Raw genomic sequence first — 17108 nt, 5'->3', positions numbered from 1 at the left:
ATGTAGTCTTTTATCTTCCTTGAGGAGGAGATGAATCTCGGCTTGAATGTGCCAGAGCTGGAAAACAGTCAACCGTCTCTGGTGGGCAAACGCGCCAAACCTACACCTAAAAACTACATTACGAATCAATTTATTCCGTTTTGAATTTGAGCCACGTCTAGGTATCCTGGAAAACAATGCAAACAATGAAAATAGGTAAAAATGTGGTTGGTAATAGAGGTGCTTTTAATGGGTGGTGTGGACCCATCGAAAGGGCACCGTTGAATAGTTATTGTTTTTATTTGTGTCGTCTGCTCAGTGCACTGCACTGAAAATGAGATTGTTCCCCCCCCCCCCCCCCCCCCCCCCCGCCTGCAGACAGCAGACCCACTCCCCCCCTCCTTATGTCCTGCGTCTCTGTTGTCCGACTGGAATCCCGCCCGGGGAATGTGGCCATGTATCGCTCCTGTTTTCATACGCTGACTTGATGCTGTAAACATTCCATTTATTTGAATCTTTATCGTTCTTTGTTTGGTCATGTACGTCACGTTGCCGTGTGAACCTGTTTTCGGGGGGGGGGGGTGGGGGGTTACGTCAGTGGGTGCTCTATAGGTCTGTCATGGCTTATTCCCCTGGAAGCCTGGGCTGCTTCCTTCCTACGTCTCCATGTCTCACCATCAACGTGTGGCCACCGGTCCAGCTAGGGGCCACATTCACACCGGTTGGGGGGCCCTTCATGCTTTTCTCTGTCATACTATATACCCTTTTTCTTTAAAAAACCACGAGAGGTGGGAGATTCTATGTACATATTTTAAGCGTAGCCTTAGCCGGTTTTATATCTTTATTGGAGAGATGTTCAAATTTATCAGTCAGGGCTGAGGCTGGGGCGGCGACGGCTCCCTCTTAATGTGTCTGTGTGGCAGCACTCCCCTCCTTTGGGCCAGATACCAGATGATTGATACGAAGCACTTGATGTTTTATGCTGCCCCAATCAAGGATACCGAAGGTGTTGTTTTTGCCATTTCTAAAAAAAGAAAGAAAAAGAAGCAGTTCTTTTCCGTTACCAAACTTGAGCAGCTGTTGTTCTTTTGCTTCTTTTTTTTTTTATCCTCCGAAATGAGGAAACATTTTAATATTTCTGATTTATTTTTGTTCACCTGTCCTGTTCCCTGAAATGCTGTTATATTTTGTTTATAAAAACCTGGATAAACAGGCCTTAAGGATGAAAAAAAAATGAAATAAAATTTGTACTTTTTTTCTAAATAACACTGGTGTACTGTGCTGTATAATGTGCTGGCAGAAAAAAACAATGCCACTGTATATTTATTTCGACAACCACTAGGAGGTGGTGTTTATAAAAAAATAATGCTTTATTGCGTAAACCTACTAGAACAGTTTTGCTTATTAATAAAACAAATGACATTTCTTTTGGTCAAGGCCCCATCACATTTATATATTGATACAAGCATTTTGGTGAAGGTACCATAACGACGTTGAGGAATACAATTCGTCACCATTGCTGTTTCTCTTCAAGCTTGCACTGTGAACACTACCACTGCCCCCAACAGTATCGCACTTCCACCATCGCTGCTGTCTGACACCACTGATTGGACCAGCCAACTGTTCTGGACACAAGATGTCCTGCACAGCCGCGGCAGCTGGGCCCCTCCCCTTCATCTGGCTTACCCTTTACATTATGTGCCAGTAGTATATATAGCGAGACAGGCTCTGGGAAAGGCCTCTGGCAGACAGAATGAAGTGGCTGGTCTCTGTGAGTTGCCTGGCGCTACTGCTGGTCCTTGCTTCTGCAGGTATGGATTTGTGACTTGTTAATGCACTATTCACTCTGATATGATGGACGGCTTATGTGGATGGATTGATTAAGGGCAGTAGGTCAACTGGTTATCATGTATTCAAAGTAAATGGCATGGAGTTGAAAGATAGCATTAGCCGGTTACTGGTTATCGTCTACTCTATGCCAGAGGATCCAAGGTCTGTCAAGTAGTACTTAAGGTAGAAAACCATTTTGATGGCACGTAGTCATTCATTCACCGGCTGTTGTCATTGCCTTCTGGGCTGTTGGATGTGTTTCCACTCATTCTTGTTTCAGAGCTATTTAACTGTGGTATGCCAGGGATGTATCATCTGTTTCGTTTTTGAATAACCTTGAAATGACGGTGTGATTTGACAATGGACTGTGTATTTCAATCAGGCCGTGTTTTAACCAGTGTCCGTGAAGTAATATGTCATTTTGTACTCTGCACACTTGAAATGGTGAAAGTTATGGACAGTGTGTTAACATGCTTGTTGAACATTGAAAGATTCATTACTGTGTCATTAGTGTTCTAGCAGCTTGTGGCTACTGTATGTTGATATACCAGCTGGAGAGCACCGGTGGAGGAGGAAATACCAGAGCCAGCCACCTCCTTGAGGCATGATTGGCGTCACTGTCACCAGTATTTAAACAGCACTGGAGTCACAGGGCAGACTTCAAAACCAGGCTTCCAACTTGATAAACCGAAACCTGGCTCAGGCCAAAGAGCAGTACTAATACAACTAATATATAACTAACTGATAAATGGTAATGGAGGTGATTTCTCTTACAACAATTTGTAACCAGCTGTGATAAGGCCATGCTTCACCCAGGCAGAGCAGAGGGTGGTTGAATCCTTTAAGGTTTGTTTACCTTTCCTGTGGCTTTGGCTGCCTAGCAGTGTCAAGGCCTGCATTTAAATGTCACTGAGGGTTTTGGCATCTGGGTAGCACATGACCGGACAGGGGAATTTCCCAGTGTCCTTACACCCCACTGGTAAAAGGTTAACAGTCCTTTTATTATTTGGTGGATTGTGGATTATCGTATTAAAGTATCTAGTTCTAGTTATGGCAACTGTAATGAGGGTAGTAGAGGATAGAAACTTCTCTGGCTTTTGGTGAGGCTGGCAGTGCATTTTGTATTTTCAATTTGTGCTTGCTAATGGGGTACCCTTGCCTGCCCTTGTGCTGGTATATTTTGGTCCTGGTGGACTTCCATAGCCAGGTGTTAGGCCCATGTCAAAGGGCATAGTAACCGAACACTGTATGAACTAAAGCCAGACATGGACAGTCCTTTCCCTCATATGCGGACATTAAGGGCCGGACACCACACCGAACTACAAATCGACACAGGCATACCCTGTGTAAACTATTCACATATTCTCTCCACATTGTGCATGCTCATGCCTGTCAAGTTGCTGAGCTAATGCAGCTAGCATACCAGCTGCACTGCCAACGAGTAAAATGTGAGCTGAATTCTGAGTGATACATCAATATGATTTTGTCTTTCTGTATTTTGTTTCAATTAAGGCACCCAGTACAGAATTACAGTATTTCTGAATACCATTTTGAAACAAAAAGTTGCAAGTTGTGAATGTCCCTTCATCGAAAAAAAAAAAATTAACTTCACCATCAACAGACATTGTGTTTTTGACTCCACTCTGATGACCTAGTGGATGGGACTAGAGTATTCTATTGTTTTATATATAGCTGTGTGGGGGTGTTGCAGGGGACTTGTGCAATAGTGTGGTCCCATTGGAGGCAGGGCTTCCAGTCTTCATGAAAGGCCCATCCCTCCTTCTTTTCACTCCTCTGAATCAGTGTGGACTATTTCTGTTCAGCCATAGAGAACCTAGGCACCCGGGGCACCTGTCCCCCTCCATCCCCTGACCGTAGCATGTGCTTTACAGGCTTAACGGGGGGCCCTTGCCCCACAGCAAGGGCCGGGGAGGTTCTTACACATCACATACAGGTTATGTTGCTGTTGATAAACTCTGATGTGTTATTCGTTTGTCATTTCCCCTACTTGCTTTCAAGAGGAAACATTCAACAAAGTAAATGAATGTGTTGATTTTTTTTCTCAGCACCTTTAGACAGACACATCGACGGGCAAGCAGGAAGTTTCAGAAACATCCTAGGTGCATTCGTACTTCTTCTACGCAAGCCCTTTCCATTTTGTCTGAATGTGTAAACTGAATGGGACCAAATGAAGCTATCATGTGGTGACTATTACCACATGAACTACCTACTGTTACATTGTTTTGAATTCACAATGGGAAAAGGGTGCTGATGGGGACTCCACCCATCTATTTACAGTACCTGAATGGCTATTAACAATCCAAGCTCTGCTCAGATGTGAAAGGGTTAATTACATGTTCAGAAGCAACCTAAAGCCGCATGCAGTCCAAGTCATTCCTTATCATACCCCTTGCAAAAACCCATTGTCTTACAACTAAAACCTCTTAAAACCTCCGGGTCACCACCCCCACAAGCCGTGGGAGAGCAGTGACCCTTTTTACTTTGCTGATGACCACTTGTCGCTGTGTATAATTTTTGCACTCTCATTTCGCCATCTCGTGTGCACTGACGTTCCTGCCACACCTGGATCTCACCCTGAGGTTGAACCCTGCACATGCCACATACTGACAGAACGAGAGACAATTCTAAGCCCCCTGAAATATTGTTGATGTTGCCGTTTAAGGTGAGCAAATATATTTGTCCCACATCATCACATGATGAGAGACACTGATGATGTATCAGTAGGAAACTATTTATATTTCAACCTGAAGAATGAACACCATTCACTGGAGCCCTATAGAACAAATCCATCATAGTTCGGACATGCAGACTCCTCTTCAACGACATGCACCTTAAAGGTGACATATTATACCACCAGGTGTGAGGGGGATTAGCCGCTACAAGCTGTTTTGAATACCTGCCTCTTCTGACATCACAAGTGGGCGTGTCCCTGTAGATGTGTAGATGCTGGATAGATCAGTCTACCGCCTTACCCAGCAGACTGCAACAAACGTAGCTCATCTCTCCGTCATACATCTAGGTGGACACACCCACTAGTGATGTCAGAAGAGGTAGATATTCAAAACGGCTTGTAGCGGCAAATCACACTCAAACCAGATGGTATAATATTCCACCTTTAAGAAGTGGAAGTTAAGAAGAGAGGGGCGGGTGTTGTAATGCCTAGTCAGTTCATGAGGGTAGTGCCGTCTCATCCACACACGCCTGACCGGCTGGCAGCAGCAGCAGCAGCTCGGGTTATGGGACGTACGATGTAATAGCAGTACAGCTTTGGACCAGATCCAAACCGTGCAGCCGACATCAAACCCTACATAGCAGGGGCATATCAGTGCTCAAGTCCTCTGCCACAGATCCCTGTATAGTTTCTCCGTTATGGACTTGGGTACACTTAAGTCTCGCCGCCGAGACAAGTTTTATGAGCAGGGTCTTTAAAATGTGTGGGCCAATGTGGACACACTGAATGCCAGTTTGGAAGAGTTGATGTCTGTGTATGTCTGCAATAGAGGTTAAGGTGTTGGGCCTTTTATTAAAGACTAAATGCTGTTTGTCGGCTTGAAGTGTATCCATTGTTTGTACTGTTGAAATGACCTGGATGGAAAAAACGGGCAAAAAAAAGCCAATTGAATCTGTCAATTACATTCCACAAGGCTCATTCTGACATTCCCCTGGCAGCCAAAGTACTGGTAGTTAACGTCAATGGCTTCATGAGTTAGACTGGGGTTAGCATTCCCAGGTACAAAGACATGTAATGATTTCAGTGACGTGCCCAACGGTAGGGGCTACTAGGTCCCCCACAGAATCCCGACTGGGGAGCGGCAGGCACCTTCAGGGCCTCTAAATTGTTTGGGGAGTGAATCAGGCCCCAGAATAGGACAACACAGTTGTCACGGAGGGAATGGACGCAGCAGAGCACAAGAGTGTTAAGCTTTCTGTCCAGCCCAGCCCCCCTTAGCACGGACCTCTGTGACTCATCTTCACCAAAGTTCTTGGATCCTAAGCTCTGGCATCTCTAGCGCCACATTTAAAATAGATATGACAGTAGCGCCAGCTTCTTTTGCCAACTTTTCATTGACACTGTAGACTAGAGTAAGATCGTTTCAAGAGTATTTATATATACAGGGTTTTAGTATCTATAAATATATATGTACGACACATTGGCTATTGCCCCAGAAGGCCAAGGTTTACATTAGGTTCACTTAACCGAAAAGACTCGGCTGCCTTGAAATCATTGATTTCTCTACGATTCCATGTTGACAAATCTTCAACCAACATAGTGCATTGGGAGCAATGGCTCTACTGAGAGCAAGCACCTTAATTGACTGCTTGGGAAGGTGTGAAATGCATGACTGAGTCTCAACCCAAGCGCCTCCTCTGGCTTGTAATATGAATCTCAAACATACATTCAGCCCACATAACACGCTTGTCCCTCTAGAGGCTTCACAGTCTGCAGAAGATCGAGTTGGCAAGCTATCTCTCTCTCTATCTTGCGCTCTCTCTCTCTCTCTCTCTCTCTCTCTCTCTCTCTCTCTCTCTCTCTCTCTCTCTCTCTCTCTCTCTCTCTCTCTCTCTCTCTCTCTCTCTCTCTTTCTCTCTTTCTCTCTTTCTCTCTTTCTCTCTCTTCCACTCATAATTCAACTAAATAAAGGTCAGGGCTCTGGGTTCAATCTGGTCTAGGTATCCGATCCACTTATGATGCAGTGTGAGATGAAGCAGAGAGCGATGTACCAAGTATATGCAGCGATCATAATGTACTTCCTACCTTGTTGCAATCCCTGTCCATGGCACAAGGCGCTGGTACATGTCAGGGAGGTCTTCACTCCTTAATGGAAGTCAGAGAGGGAAGGAAACCATCTGCAAATGGCATATGGTTTTGATTGGTAATCAAAGCGATCAACGCCATAATGGGGGATTTGGTTGATAAATAGGATTAACTTGTGTTTACAGAGTATAAAACACAGGCATTCTTCTTCATGGAACATTTTGATGATTCAGTGCATGCCAGACACAGACCTAAAAACAAGAAGAGGACCTCACACACAATAGAAAGAGACGTTCTAGAAGAAAGCAGACGACGTGTGACTAGAGAATCTGGACGAAATGTGCTCTGAAGGCTGATGTGGCACACATGCTGTTTAACTTGAACTTCTGCTAGTGAAGACACGTCATTTTGTCCTCTATGTTAAAGGCAGAAGAACAGCCATGACATTGAAATTGTGGAACCCTTCCAGAACACATGATGGCAAATCATGTCATCATGCATTTTAGATTATCATGCAGCTTGAGTGTACTCCGGCCAACAACCAAACATATCGAGCAGAGAGAATATGGATGAACAGAATGAATAGCTCTAGCCACTTTCTTTAGTGAATGGGAGTTATTGTGTTATTGTGGTTGTGTTGCTATGGGTCTGCGACAACAATTTCTTATCATCAAGTCATTAATACTACAAAACATTTTTCAATACACTATTTTACTTTTGTCTGTCTCCGGTGTATAAATGGTACAGGAGTCATTGAATGGTTAATACTATACTCTTACTAGTATAGTATTTATAATCATACGATACCCATACGATATGGAGTTTAAAACCTTTGGACCTTTGACCTCAGGGGGACGTCGAACAGGAAGTGAGCTCTGCAAGGCCTTCAAACCAAACTTGGCTCATGGTCTTATGACCCTATCCTGATGCATTGTCATCAGCAAGCCTATTCCGGCCCTTAGAAAGCAACTTTTGATTGTGATAACAACTTGCAAATAGCTTTCATTGTAGGTGAAATCACTGAGACGGTCATCATGTATCCACCTAACCGATTATGTCCATGTATTACAACATGTTCTAATACTATGAGACTCATGAAAACGCCATCAGCTGATAAAAGGTGTCAGGGGGTGCACGAGCAGCAGAGGGGACTTAGTGTCTTATTTATTTATTTATGTATTTATTTATATAAGTTACTTATTTTATTTTAAATTAACATAATACCAATGGTCAGAAGTTTTACCAAAATGTTGATCATACCAAGTCATGACAGAGGGATTTAGTGTTTTTATTCATGCTTGAAAGATGAACATATATATTTTTTTTGAAAGGGAATAAGCTGATGAAGCTGACAAGTGACCGATGTTTACTGTAGAAATATTTTGAATTAAATGCAAACAAATCATTTGCTCTTGTTTCTCTGTTTTGAGATTCACACAGACTTAGGAGTCTTGTTTAAATGTTACAAATTTAGTTATAAACTGAACTTGTAAATTGTTTTTGTAAGTTGTTGCAGATGTTATCTCAGCTAATTGTATTAATACATTTTGATAATAAGGTGATTGTATGCAGTATTCTGGTGCCAGCAACTTATACAGTGGTTTTGTACAGATAAGTAAATAAATATTAGCAGGTTCTCATAGTAGGCTATTTCAATTCAGGAAGGGTGCGGAAAAAAATCTGTCTCCTAGGGGGGGAATGACAGAAAATAATTGAGAACAACTGGTCTAGAACATGTTGTACTTGTTGATTAGCTCACGTTGTTATGGCAATGAGGGTTAGGGTTAGGGGATAAAAAGATTAAGTTATAAACAATTTATTTCTTCTTTAAGAGCTAGAGACTAGCCAAAATGTGTTTAATCCTTTCCTCTGGGATGAAATACTCGTTGGTATTATGAGTTTAACTGAGGTTAAACTGTTACAAAAGGTATGTGCTTTTCTGGCAATAAACCAGCAGACTGTTCAAAAATATACAATGTGTTGGATTGATAGATACATATACTTCATATACCCCTGTGGCTCCCTGGGGCTGAGCCCCCCCAAAAGTCATAACCTAGAATCGCCCCTGCTCCACAGATCTCCTTGATGGGGTCTCCAGTCATGATGAGGATGCCGTGAGGGGGCTAGAGCTCCAGCATGCTGATGTGGAGCCCTTCCCCTGCCCATGCCCCCCAACAGAGGGGCATGGCAGCCAGACCTCCTCCAACGACACCCCCGCCCCAGAGAGAACCCTCTGTCAGCCCTGCAACCCCCCACCCTCTCTGGAGAAAGTAGAGGATGAAGATCAACCTGCCTCCGAAGAGGACGAGGAGGAACAAGCAGCTGCAGCAGGGGGAGATGTCTCTGTTGAAGGACTGGACAGTGAAGAAGAGATAGGGGTGGACGAGGCGGCTTCCAGGGAGGAGTTGGTTGTGGATGAGGAGCTGATGCTGGAGGAAGATCTCCTGTCAGAGTCCACAGAAGAGGCCGTAGAGCTTGAGGAGGGGGAGGTGGAGGAGGTTGGTGTTGAGGAAACTGCAGATGTAGAAGCTGCCCAAGAGGATGAAGAAGTGATGGAACAGCTGGAAGCTAACGACGTGGAAGATGAAGAAGAGGTAGAAGAAGCTGCTGGAGAAGACACTGAGGAGGAACCGATCAGTGGAGAACCACAGGAGGAAGCTGAGGCCATTGAGCCAGAAGAGGAGGATACATCTGATCATCTCGTTGTGGACACTGTGCATGAAGAGGCCATCGCTCAGGCTGTTCTCGAGGAACAGGTGGAAGAGGAGGAACCGGAGGCTGAACTGCTGGAGGATCCAGAAGTGACAGAAGCAGATGTCCTCCCAGAACCTGAAGTGACTCCAGAGGAACCGATCCCAGAACCAGAGGCTGCTGTGGAGGAGGTAGCTCCAGAGCCTTTGGACGACTCTGCAGCTGTGGTGGCAGACGAGGAGGCTCAGGTGGTTGAAGATACCGTGGCTGTTGAAGCGGTCCCGTTGGAGGAGGCTACATTAGAGGAGGCTCGAGTGGAGGAAGCTACAGTAGAGGAGGCTACAGCGGAGGAGGTCACTGCGGAGGAGGCTCCAGTAGAGGAGGCTTCAGTGGAGGAGGCTCCAGTAGAGGAGGTCACAGCAGAGGAGGCTCCAGTAGAGAAAGCTTCAGTGGAGGAGGCTCCAGTAGAGGAGGTCATCTTCGAGGAGGCTCCAGTAGAGAAAGCTCCAGTGGAGGAGGCTCCAGTAGAGGAGGTCATCTTCGAGGAGGCTCAAGTGGAGGAGGCTCCAGTGGAGGAGGCTACAGTGGTGGAGGTCACTGTGGAGGAGGCTCCAGTAGAGGAGGTCACTGCGGAGGAGGCTCCAGTGGAGGAGGTCACTGCGGAGGAGGCTCAAGTGGAGGAGGCTCCAGTGGAGGAGGCTACAGTGGAGGAGGCTACAGTGGAGGAGGTCACTGCGGAGGAAGCTCAAGTGGAGGAGGCTCAAGTGGAGGAGGCTACAGTGGAGGAGGCTACAGTGGAGGAGGTCACTGCGGAGGAGGCTCCAGTGGAGGAGGCTCCAGTGGAGGCGGTCCCAGTGGAGGAGGTCACTGTGGAGGAGGCTACAGTGGAGGAGACGAGTGAAGAGGCGAAACCTGTTAAAGGTACGGACCAAACAACAAGAAAATGCTAAAGAAATGTAGCTTGAGCACAGAGTTTCAAGAGCTCGATGGGTTACTGACAATGTCCAACCCTTTTCTGCCTAAAGCTGAGCTAACTTATCCCATTAATACACGATGGGTCTTGGGAAGTCTGTGCTGCTTTAATCAGGAAAGCTCAAAACATTCCATTGGATGATGCCAGGGGGCTCATGCCTGCTGTAAAAGATGCTGGCAGAGGCTGAAAGCGCGTTTTTGGCGCCAAGTATGATCCTACTACAAAGTGTCTATTTTTGAATGGGTTTGAATTGTTGTTGAATTGTAAAAAGAAAGTGTGTGTGTGTGTGTGTGTGTGTGTGTGTGTGTGTGTGTGTGTGTGTGTGTGTGTGTGTGTGTGTGTGTGTGTGTGTGTGTGTGTGTGTGTGTGTGTGTGTGAGTGAGTGAGTGAGTGAGTGAGTGAGTGAGTGAGTGAGTGAGTGAGTGAGTGAGTGAGTGAAAATAATAAGTATGTTAGTGTGTGTGTGTGTGTGTGTGTTAGTGTGTGTTTGTCCTGAGGCACATCATGCAGGAATAACCTGGGCCACAGAAATAGACCTCTGAAAATAGCTGCAGAAAGGGATGGACAGTGAGATGGATGGAGTGTGATACAAGAGCAAGGCCGGCACACGGTGCAGATGGTCTGGTCGCTCAGCCCGGGTCAAACCACTGCCTGGTCGGGGGGGGGGGGGGGGGGGAGAGGGGGTGGGAAGGGCAGTCTGTTTTGTAACCATGCCAGCCATGATCCCATAGCTTTACTGGATCTAATAATTACGACTCATGTTACGCATAGGACAAGGGGCGGCTTCTGGACAAAGCCAGAGATTAATTCTACGGCATGTCTTCGATGCTAATTAGCGTCATCTCATGGCCTTGCCTCTTACTTAATGCAAGGGTGGTACGAGGACCCCAGGACCTGGCTGATTTCTGCTGTTCTGCTTCCCCTCAGCCCGTAGAGAGGGCCGCCCTCTGAGAGACAGGACCCACATTGACGAGACGCTGCGATTGACCTCCTCCGAGCCTTCCACAGAGTTCTCAGGTGAGTTGAGAGAGAAGAGTCCTGAATACATTGCATAAATAGATACATTACATACATACATAGATGACATACATACAGTACAAGCATATATATGTTTACATATAAATATATATATATATATATATATATATATATATATATATATATATATATATATATATATATATATATATATATATATATATATATATATATATATATATATAGGCATATATAGGCATATATAGGCATATATGCATATTCATAGAAACATACTTGCATGCATACAGACATACAATGGAACCTTTCAAATGATTCTCTCCGGATGTTTGCATCATTACCTTGGACTAGCAAAGATCCCAAAACACAAACAACTGGCCTCCAACATGTATTCCTGACCATGACTTCTCGCCCTCTATAGCTGCCATGAAGAAGCTACTGAGCATCTATCACAGCGCCATCAAGCCCATGGAAAATGCATACAAGTACAATGAAATGAGGCAGCACCAAGTGTCGGGTAGGCTCACTTCCCTCCACTCGAGTGGACCTTAATTCCATCATTCCCAGGAGGGATGAGAATTGACAACAATGCTTAATTGCTTTCATCTTTTCCATTAGAACATATTTGTATGCAGGCCTCAGTGTTGAGCAGCCTACTTCATGGATGATTTGCGTTAATTAAAGCACAATAGTTGAAAGCAAGAAGAAAACACGATTCAAGAGCAATAACCACTGATCTATCGGGTAAAGCAGCAAATAGCTATATTTAACAACTTGAATCAGTCTGAACGTCATAAATAGTTGCTTTATTTGCATATATAATTTACAAAAAATGCCCGACTTCCAGGCCGACAAACCGCAGCTCAAATAATGTCATAATATAGTAGGGGGCTGCTGTCTGTGAATTGTGAGCCCCCATGTGGTGTATCGTGGTAGTGCAAAACAAAGTTGTGCAACACGGAGAATAAGTGGATAGTTTGTTTAACAACCAAATAATAAAACCGTAACAAATAGATTAAAAAAAAATAAATAATAATATGCTGTTTGCTTATCTCCCTGTCACACACACGCGCGCACACACACACACACAGATGGTGAGATCACGTCCAAGCCCATGGTATTGTTCCTGGGTCCCTGGAGTGTGGGCAAGTCATCCATGATCAACTACCTGCTCGGCCTTCACAGCAGCACCCAGGAACTCTATACAGGTACGCACCCTCATGCTAGAAGATCTCCATTCAGCTCAGCTGCTCTGTGAAAGCCCCCACAGTGTAGTCTGGTTCCCCGTTACAGCCATCCACACACCCCTGGGTTAACACAAAACGCCCTGCCACACAGGAGTCGCAAACGTATGCGGATAAGGTGTGCTATTGCATTTGGTTCAGAAAGGCAACTACCAAAAGGAATTAGGATTTGACTTGCATGGTCTCAATTCCACGTATTGGCTCATAAAAACATGAAATATTTCCTTTCTACCTGCTGCTCTCTATGTGACCCTTTCATATGTTGCTGTTTAACACGTAATTTCCAGCCATTCTTTGAAAATGGAGGTGCAAAAATATCCACATATTCCTCCATATTTCACAATGAGAAGTAAACTAGGTCAACAAAAGATGCTAATTGTTCTGCTTGTGTGCCTCAGAAGATGGAATAGAGTTCTAATATGATTAGATGCATTTCTTGTGCTATATACCACAACACAAATGCAATTGAACATGCTTACCATCTCCCTATCGTATCCGTACGTACACAAACCCCCAATAACGGAGACGATGGCCGCTGCTTCCCCGGCAGGCGCTGAGCCGACCACCTCCGAGTACACGGTGGTGATGCACGGCGACAAGTTCCGCAGTGTGGAGGGCATCGTCATGGCGGCCGACAGCTCGCGCTCCTTCTCCCCTCTGGAGAAGTTCGGCCAGGGCTTCCTGGAGAAGCTGGTGGGCATCGAGATGCCCCACCCGCTGCTGGAGAGGGTCTCCTTCGTGGACACGCCCGGGATCATCGAGAACCGCAAGCAGCAGGAGAGAGGTGAGACGGGTGGGGGGGGGGGGGGGGGGGGGGCGGGCGGGGAGTGAGACAGGTGGCAGAGGCCTGGATGGAGTGAGACGGGCGGCAGAAGCCTGGGTGGGGGTGGGGGGGGGGGGGGAGTGTGAGGCAGGAGGAGAGTGGTGAGACAGGTCGCAGAGACCTGGGGGTGGGGGAGTGTGGTGCAGGAGAAGAGAGGTGAGACAGGCGGTAAAGGCCTGGGGGGGGGGGGTGTGTTCATGAGGAGAGTGGTGAGACCGGTCCCAGCGGCCTAGGTGGGGAGCATGGGGTGCAGTAGGGCTTGGGGGGGGGGACTCAGCATCGATAGTTTGCACATTGACCGCACCCATCGCCGGAACACGCACACAGACACGCATACAGCACATGCATACACACACACACGTACGCACACACACACACACACACACACACACACACACACACACACACACACACACACACACACACACACACACACACACACACACACACACACACACACACACACACACACACAGATCACACTGCGAGATCACTTGAGGCCGTCAATAGCGCCGCAGTGAAAAACAGGACTGAAAGTCCTTGACCCGATCGTCTCCTCTTCCAGGCTACCCCTACAACGAGGTGTGCCAGTGGTTCATCGACCGCGCCGACCTCATCTTCCTGGTGTTCGACCCCACCAAGCTGGACGTGGGCGGGGAGCTGGAGATGCTCTTCAAGCAGATGAAGGGCCGCGAGTCCCAGATCCGCATCATCCTCAACAAGGCGGACAACCTGGCCCGGCAGGACCTGATGCGGGTGTATGGCGCCCTGTTCTGGAGCATGGCGCCCCTAATCAACGTGACCGAGCCCCCGCGCGTCTACGTCAGCTCCTTCTGGCCGCAGGACTACGCCCCCGACACCAGCAAAGAGCTCTTCATGAAGGAGGAGATCTCCCTTCTGGAGGACCTCAACGAGGTGAGTGCCTGTGTTTTAACGTTGACACATCATACCACCGGGTGTGAGTGTGATGACGGATAGATGAGCAACGTTTGCTACGATGGGTTGGCTGGTAGACGGATCTATCCAGCACACATCTAGGTGACACGCCCACTTGTGATGTCCGAAGAGGCAGATTTTCAAAACGGCTTGTATAGTATAATATGACCAGACAGAGCAGTCTCTCACTCTTACACATGTAGACAATGATAATAACATTGGCATGAGGCCATTTTAATGTCCTGACGCTCGTCATTGTCCCTGTTCTACTCATGTTGTATCTCCTCATCCCCCTGCTTGTTCCACACTCACTCCCTCTTTCTCTTCTCCACCCGACCACAGGTGATCGAGAACCAGCTGGAGAACAAAATCGCCTTCATCCGGCAGCACGCCATCCGCGTGCGTATCCACGCGCTGCTGGTCGACCGCTACCTGCACACCTACGCCGAGAAGCTGGGCTGGTTCAGCGACCCCTACGAGGTCACCCGGGACATCGTGTCCGACCCGGACAAGTACTACATCTTCAAGTCCATCCTGGCCAAGACCAACGTCAGCAAGTTCGACCTGCCCGCCAAAGAGGCCTACCAGGACTTCTTCGGGGTGAACTCCATGTCGGGCTTCAAGCAGCTCTCACAGCACTGCAGCTGGTCGGGGGGATGCCTGCTGGAGAAGATCGAGAAGGCCATCACCGAGGAGCTGCCCGCCCTGCTCAGCAGCGTGGGGAGGATGTCCGCGGGGCCCGCCAAAGCTGCGCCCGCCGCCGCCGCCCCGCCGCCGCCGTTGCCCGGAACCTGCGAAGGCGCCGGCTGCACAGAGCAGCCGAAGAACCGCTGGCGGAAACAGTGAGACGGAGAGAGAGAGAGAGAGAGGAAGAGGAGGAGAGCGGTGGAGAGGAAGTTAAAGAGAAATAAAGGAAAGATGGAGGGAGAAGGACAGTAGCCACACGCTTCACACAGGTGACAGCGCCCCCCCCCTGGTCACTGTATTTGTCTACTGGGATGACGGGCGCCACAGAGATGGGAAACCAAAGAGGGGCCGGTATGGCTACAGCACACCTGGGATCAGAGAGTCATGAGTGATCCTTCCTCTTCTCGTCGGTTTTTGTCCCGGATCCAGCACTGCATTGGCAGCTTATGGCTGCATCAGCGAGAGAGAGAGAGAGAGAGAGAGAGAGAGAGAGAGAGAGAGAGAGAGAGAGAGAGAGAGAGAGAGAGAGAGAGAGAGAGAGAGAGAGAGAGAGAGAGAGAGAGAGAGAGAGAGAGAGAGAGAGAGAGAGAGAGAGAGAGAGAGAGAGAGAGAGAGAGAGAGAGAGAGAGAGAGAGAGAGAGAGAGAGAGAGAGAGAGAGATCTCTCTAGTCTGGTTGAGAATGGTACTATGAAAGCACTGGAATAATTCACCTTTTATTCGAATTCATATTTTACCAAGTTAAATGTCCCAACTATCTTCTGTCTCTTTTGCGTTCCCCCATCCAACCTGGTCAAGACCGGCTACTCTCGGGAGAATTGTCGCAGTATAAATATTTCAATGAACAATAGCCATGAATAATCATCACGATAAGACGATAACGTTAGTGTATTTGCTAAATAGTTTAGGGTGGATGTCTTGTTTTGTACGTATGCAACATGGTAGGAACCCCATCATTTGAAACACCATTAAATGTGTTTCTTGCCTTCGAGCCATTGTCTATAGAGAGATTTCTGATTCAGTGTCTTTCATTTCAGTATTTATTGGACAGGTTGTGGTTGGAGCAGTCTTGAATAAACCACACTTCCCATCAGTCTTTGTCAATCCTTGTGTGCCGTAGACTAGCTCTCCGATATGATGTAGCTCCGTTTATTACACTGCCATACGAGCAACACAAAATGTATTATTGAATGCAAATGTGTGTTTCTGTGTCTTATAATGTTTGTTTTATGATTTTAGCATAGCATCCTAGCTGTGACAGTGCATTATTAAATTAATATTTATTGCATTCAATATGATCCTACGTGCCTAAACTGTGTAGTGATATTCAAATTAAAGTATTTTCCTTATTCAGCTGGCTTTTTATTATACATGCCACATGTCATAGCCAGTAATGGGTTGATATTGTTATAAGTATTGATGTATACTGGGTATAGTGATACTTACTTATTAGCCTTAACCGCTGACTGAATTAACAAGCAGCAATTAACAAGCATTACCTTCGAATCCTTGGGAAATAGTTGAGTGTCAAATCGGCCAGCCATGCACTGTGCAACGACAACCCGTGACCACCAGGGGTCGCCTTCACTCAACCAGAACGAGAAGACGTGAATTCCTAAAAGACAAACCGAATGTCATACAAATTTACATTTGCTAAATGAAGAGTAATTTAATTTTTTTTAATAATGGTGAGATTTGTGATATTTCTATCCCAATAATGACCATAGGTCTATGAACCATAAACATAAGCTATTTGCTAATTACATGTATATACATGACACATTACAAACATGATTTATTCTATACTAATCCTCTTTAATAAATAATCCATCTATTGATGGATTACACAGCCAAGAAGACACTGGCACGCGCAAACGAAGACACGCACGCGCGCAAACCCCAGGACTGAGACGGTCGTTTGTGCAAGTGTCTTTTTTTCCTAAACTAATTGAGCGAGGACAATAATAGCCGCTTCCTGAAAGCTCTCATTGAAGTCCGTTCGGAAGTCAGTCTTAAAAGAAAATCGATGACTAGTCTAAATGTAGCCCTATATCAAAGCAGGATAGAAACACAGGCTCTAGAAACATGCTGACATAAGTCCCAAGTTATCAAATGTTTATGTCTGCGCAAAACCTGTCAATGTTAAGCAATTTTAATTTAATTTAAATTTATTT

The 17108-nt window shown here is 46.3% G+C and overlaps 1 protein-coding gene across 1 annotated transcript; it reads left to right on the top strand.

Annotated features, from left to right (window-relative positions):
• Nucleotides 1–1675: 1675 nt before the first annotated feature.
• Nucleotides 1676–15455, top strand: wu:fc22b06 (sarcalumenin). Its single transcript, XM_030352493.1, has 8 exons — nt 1676–1790; nt 8663–10198; nt 11178–11267; nt 11668–11763; nt 12338–12454; nt 13041–13274; nt 13879–14228; nt 14592–15455. The coding sequence occupies exons 1-8, from the start codon at nt 1733–1735 to the stop codon at nt 15093–15095; spliced, it is 2985 nt and encodes a 994-aa protein (XP_030208353.1). The 5' UTR covers nt 1676–1732; the 3' UTR covers nt 15096–15455.
• The last annotated feature ends 1653 nt before the right edge of the window (nt 15456–17108 follow it).

This window comes from Gadus morhua, chromosome 3 (genome assembly GCF_902167405.1).
Source record: "Gadus morhua chromosome 3, gadMor3.0, whole genome shotgun sequence".
In the NCBI taxonomy this organism is placed as follows: Eukaryota; Metazoa; Chordata; class Actinopteri; order Gadiformes; family Gadidae; genus Gadus; species Gadus morhua.
This window is presented reverse-complemented; position numbering and strand designations above follow the sequence as displayed.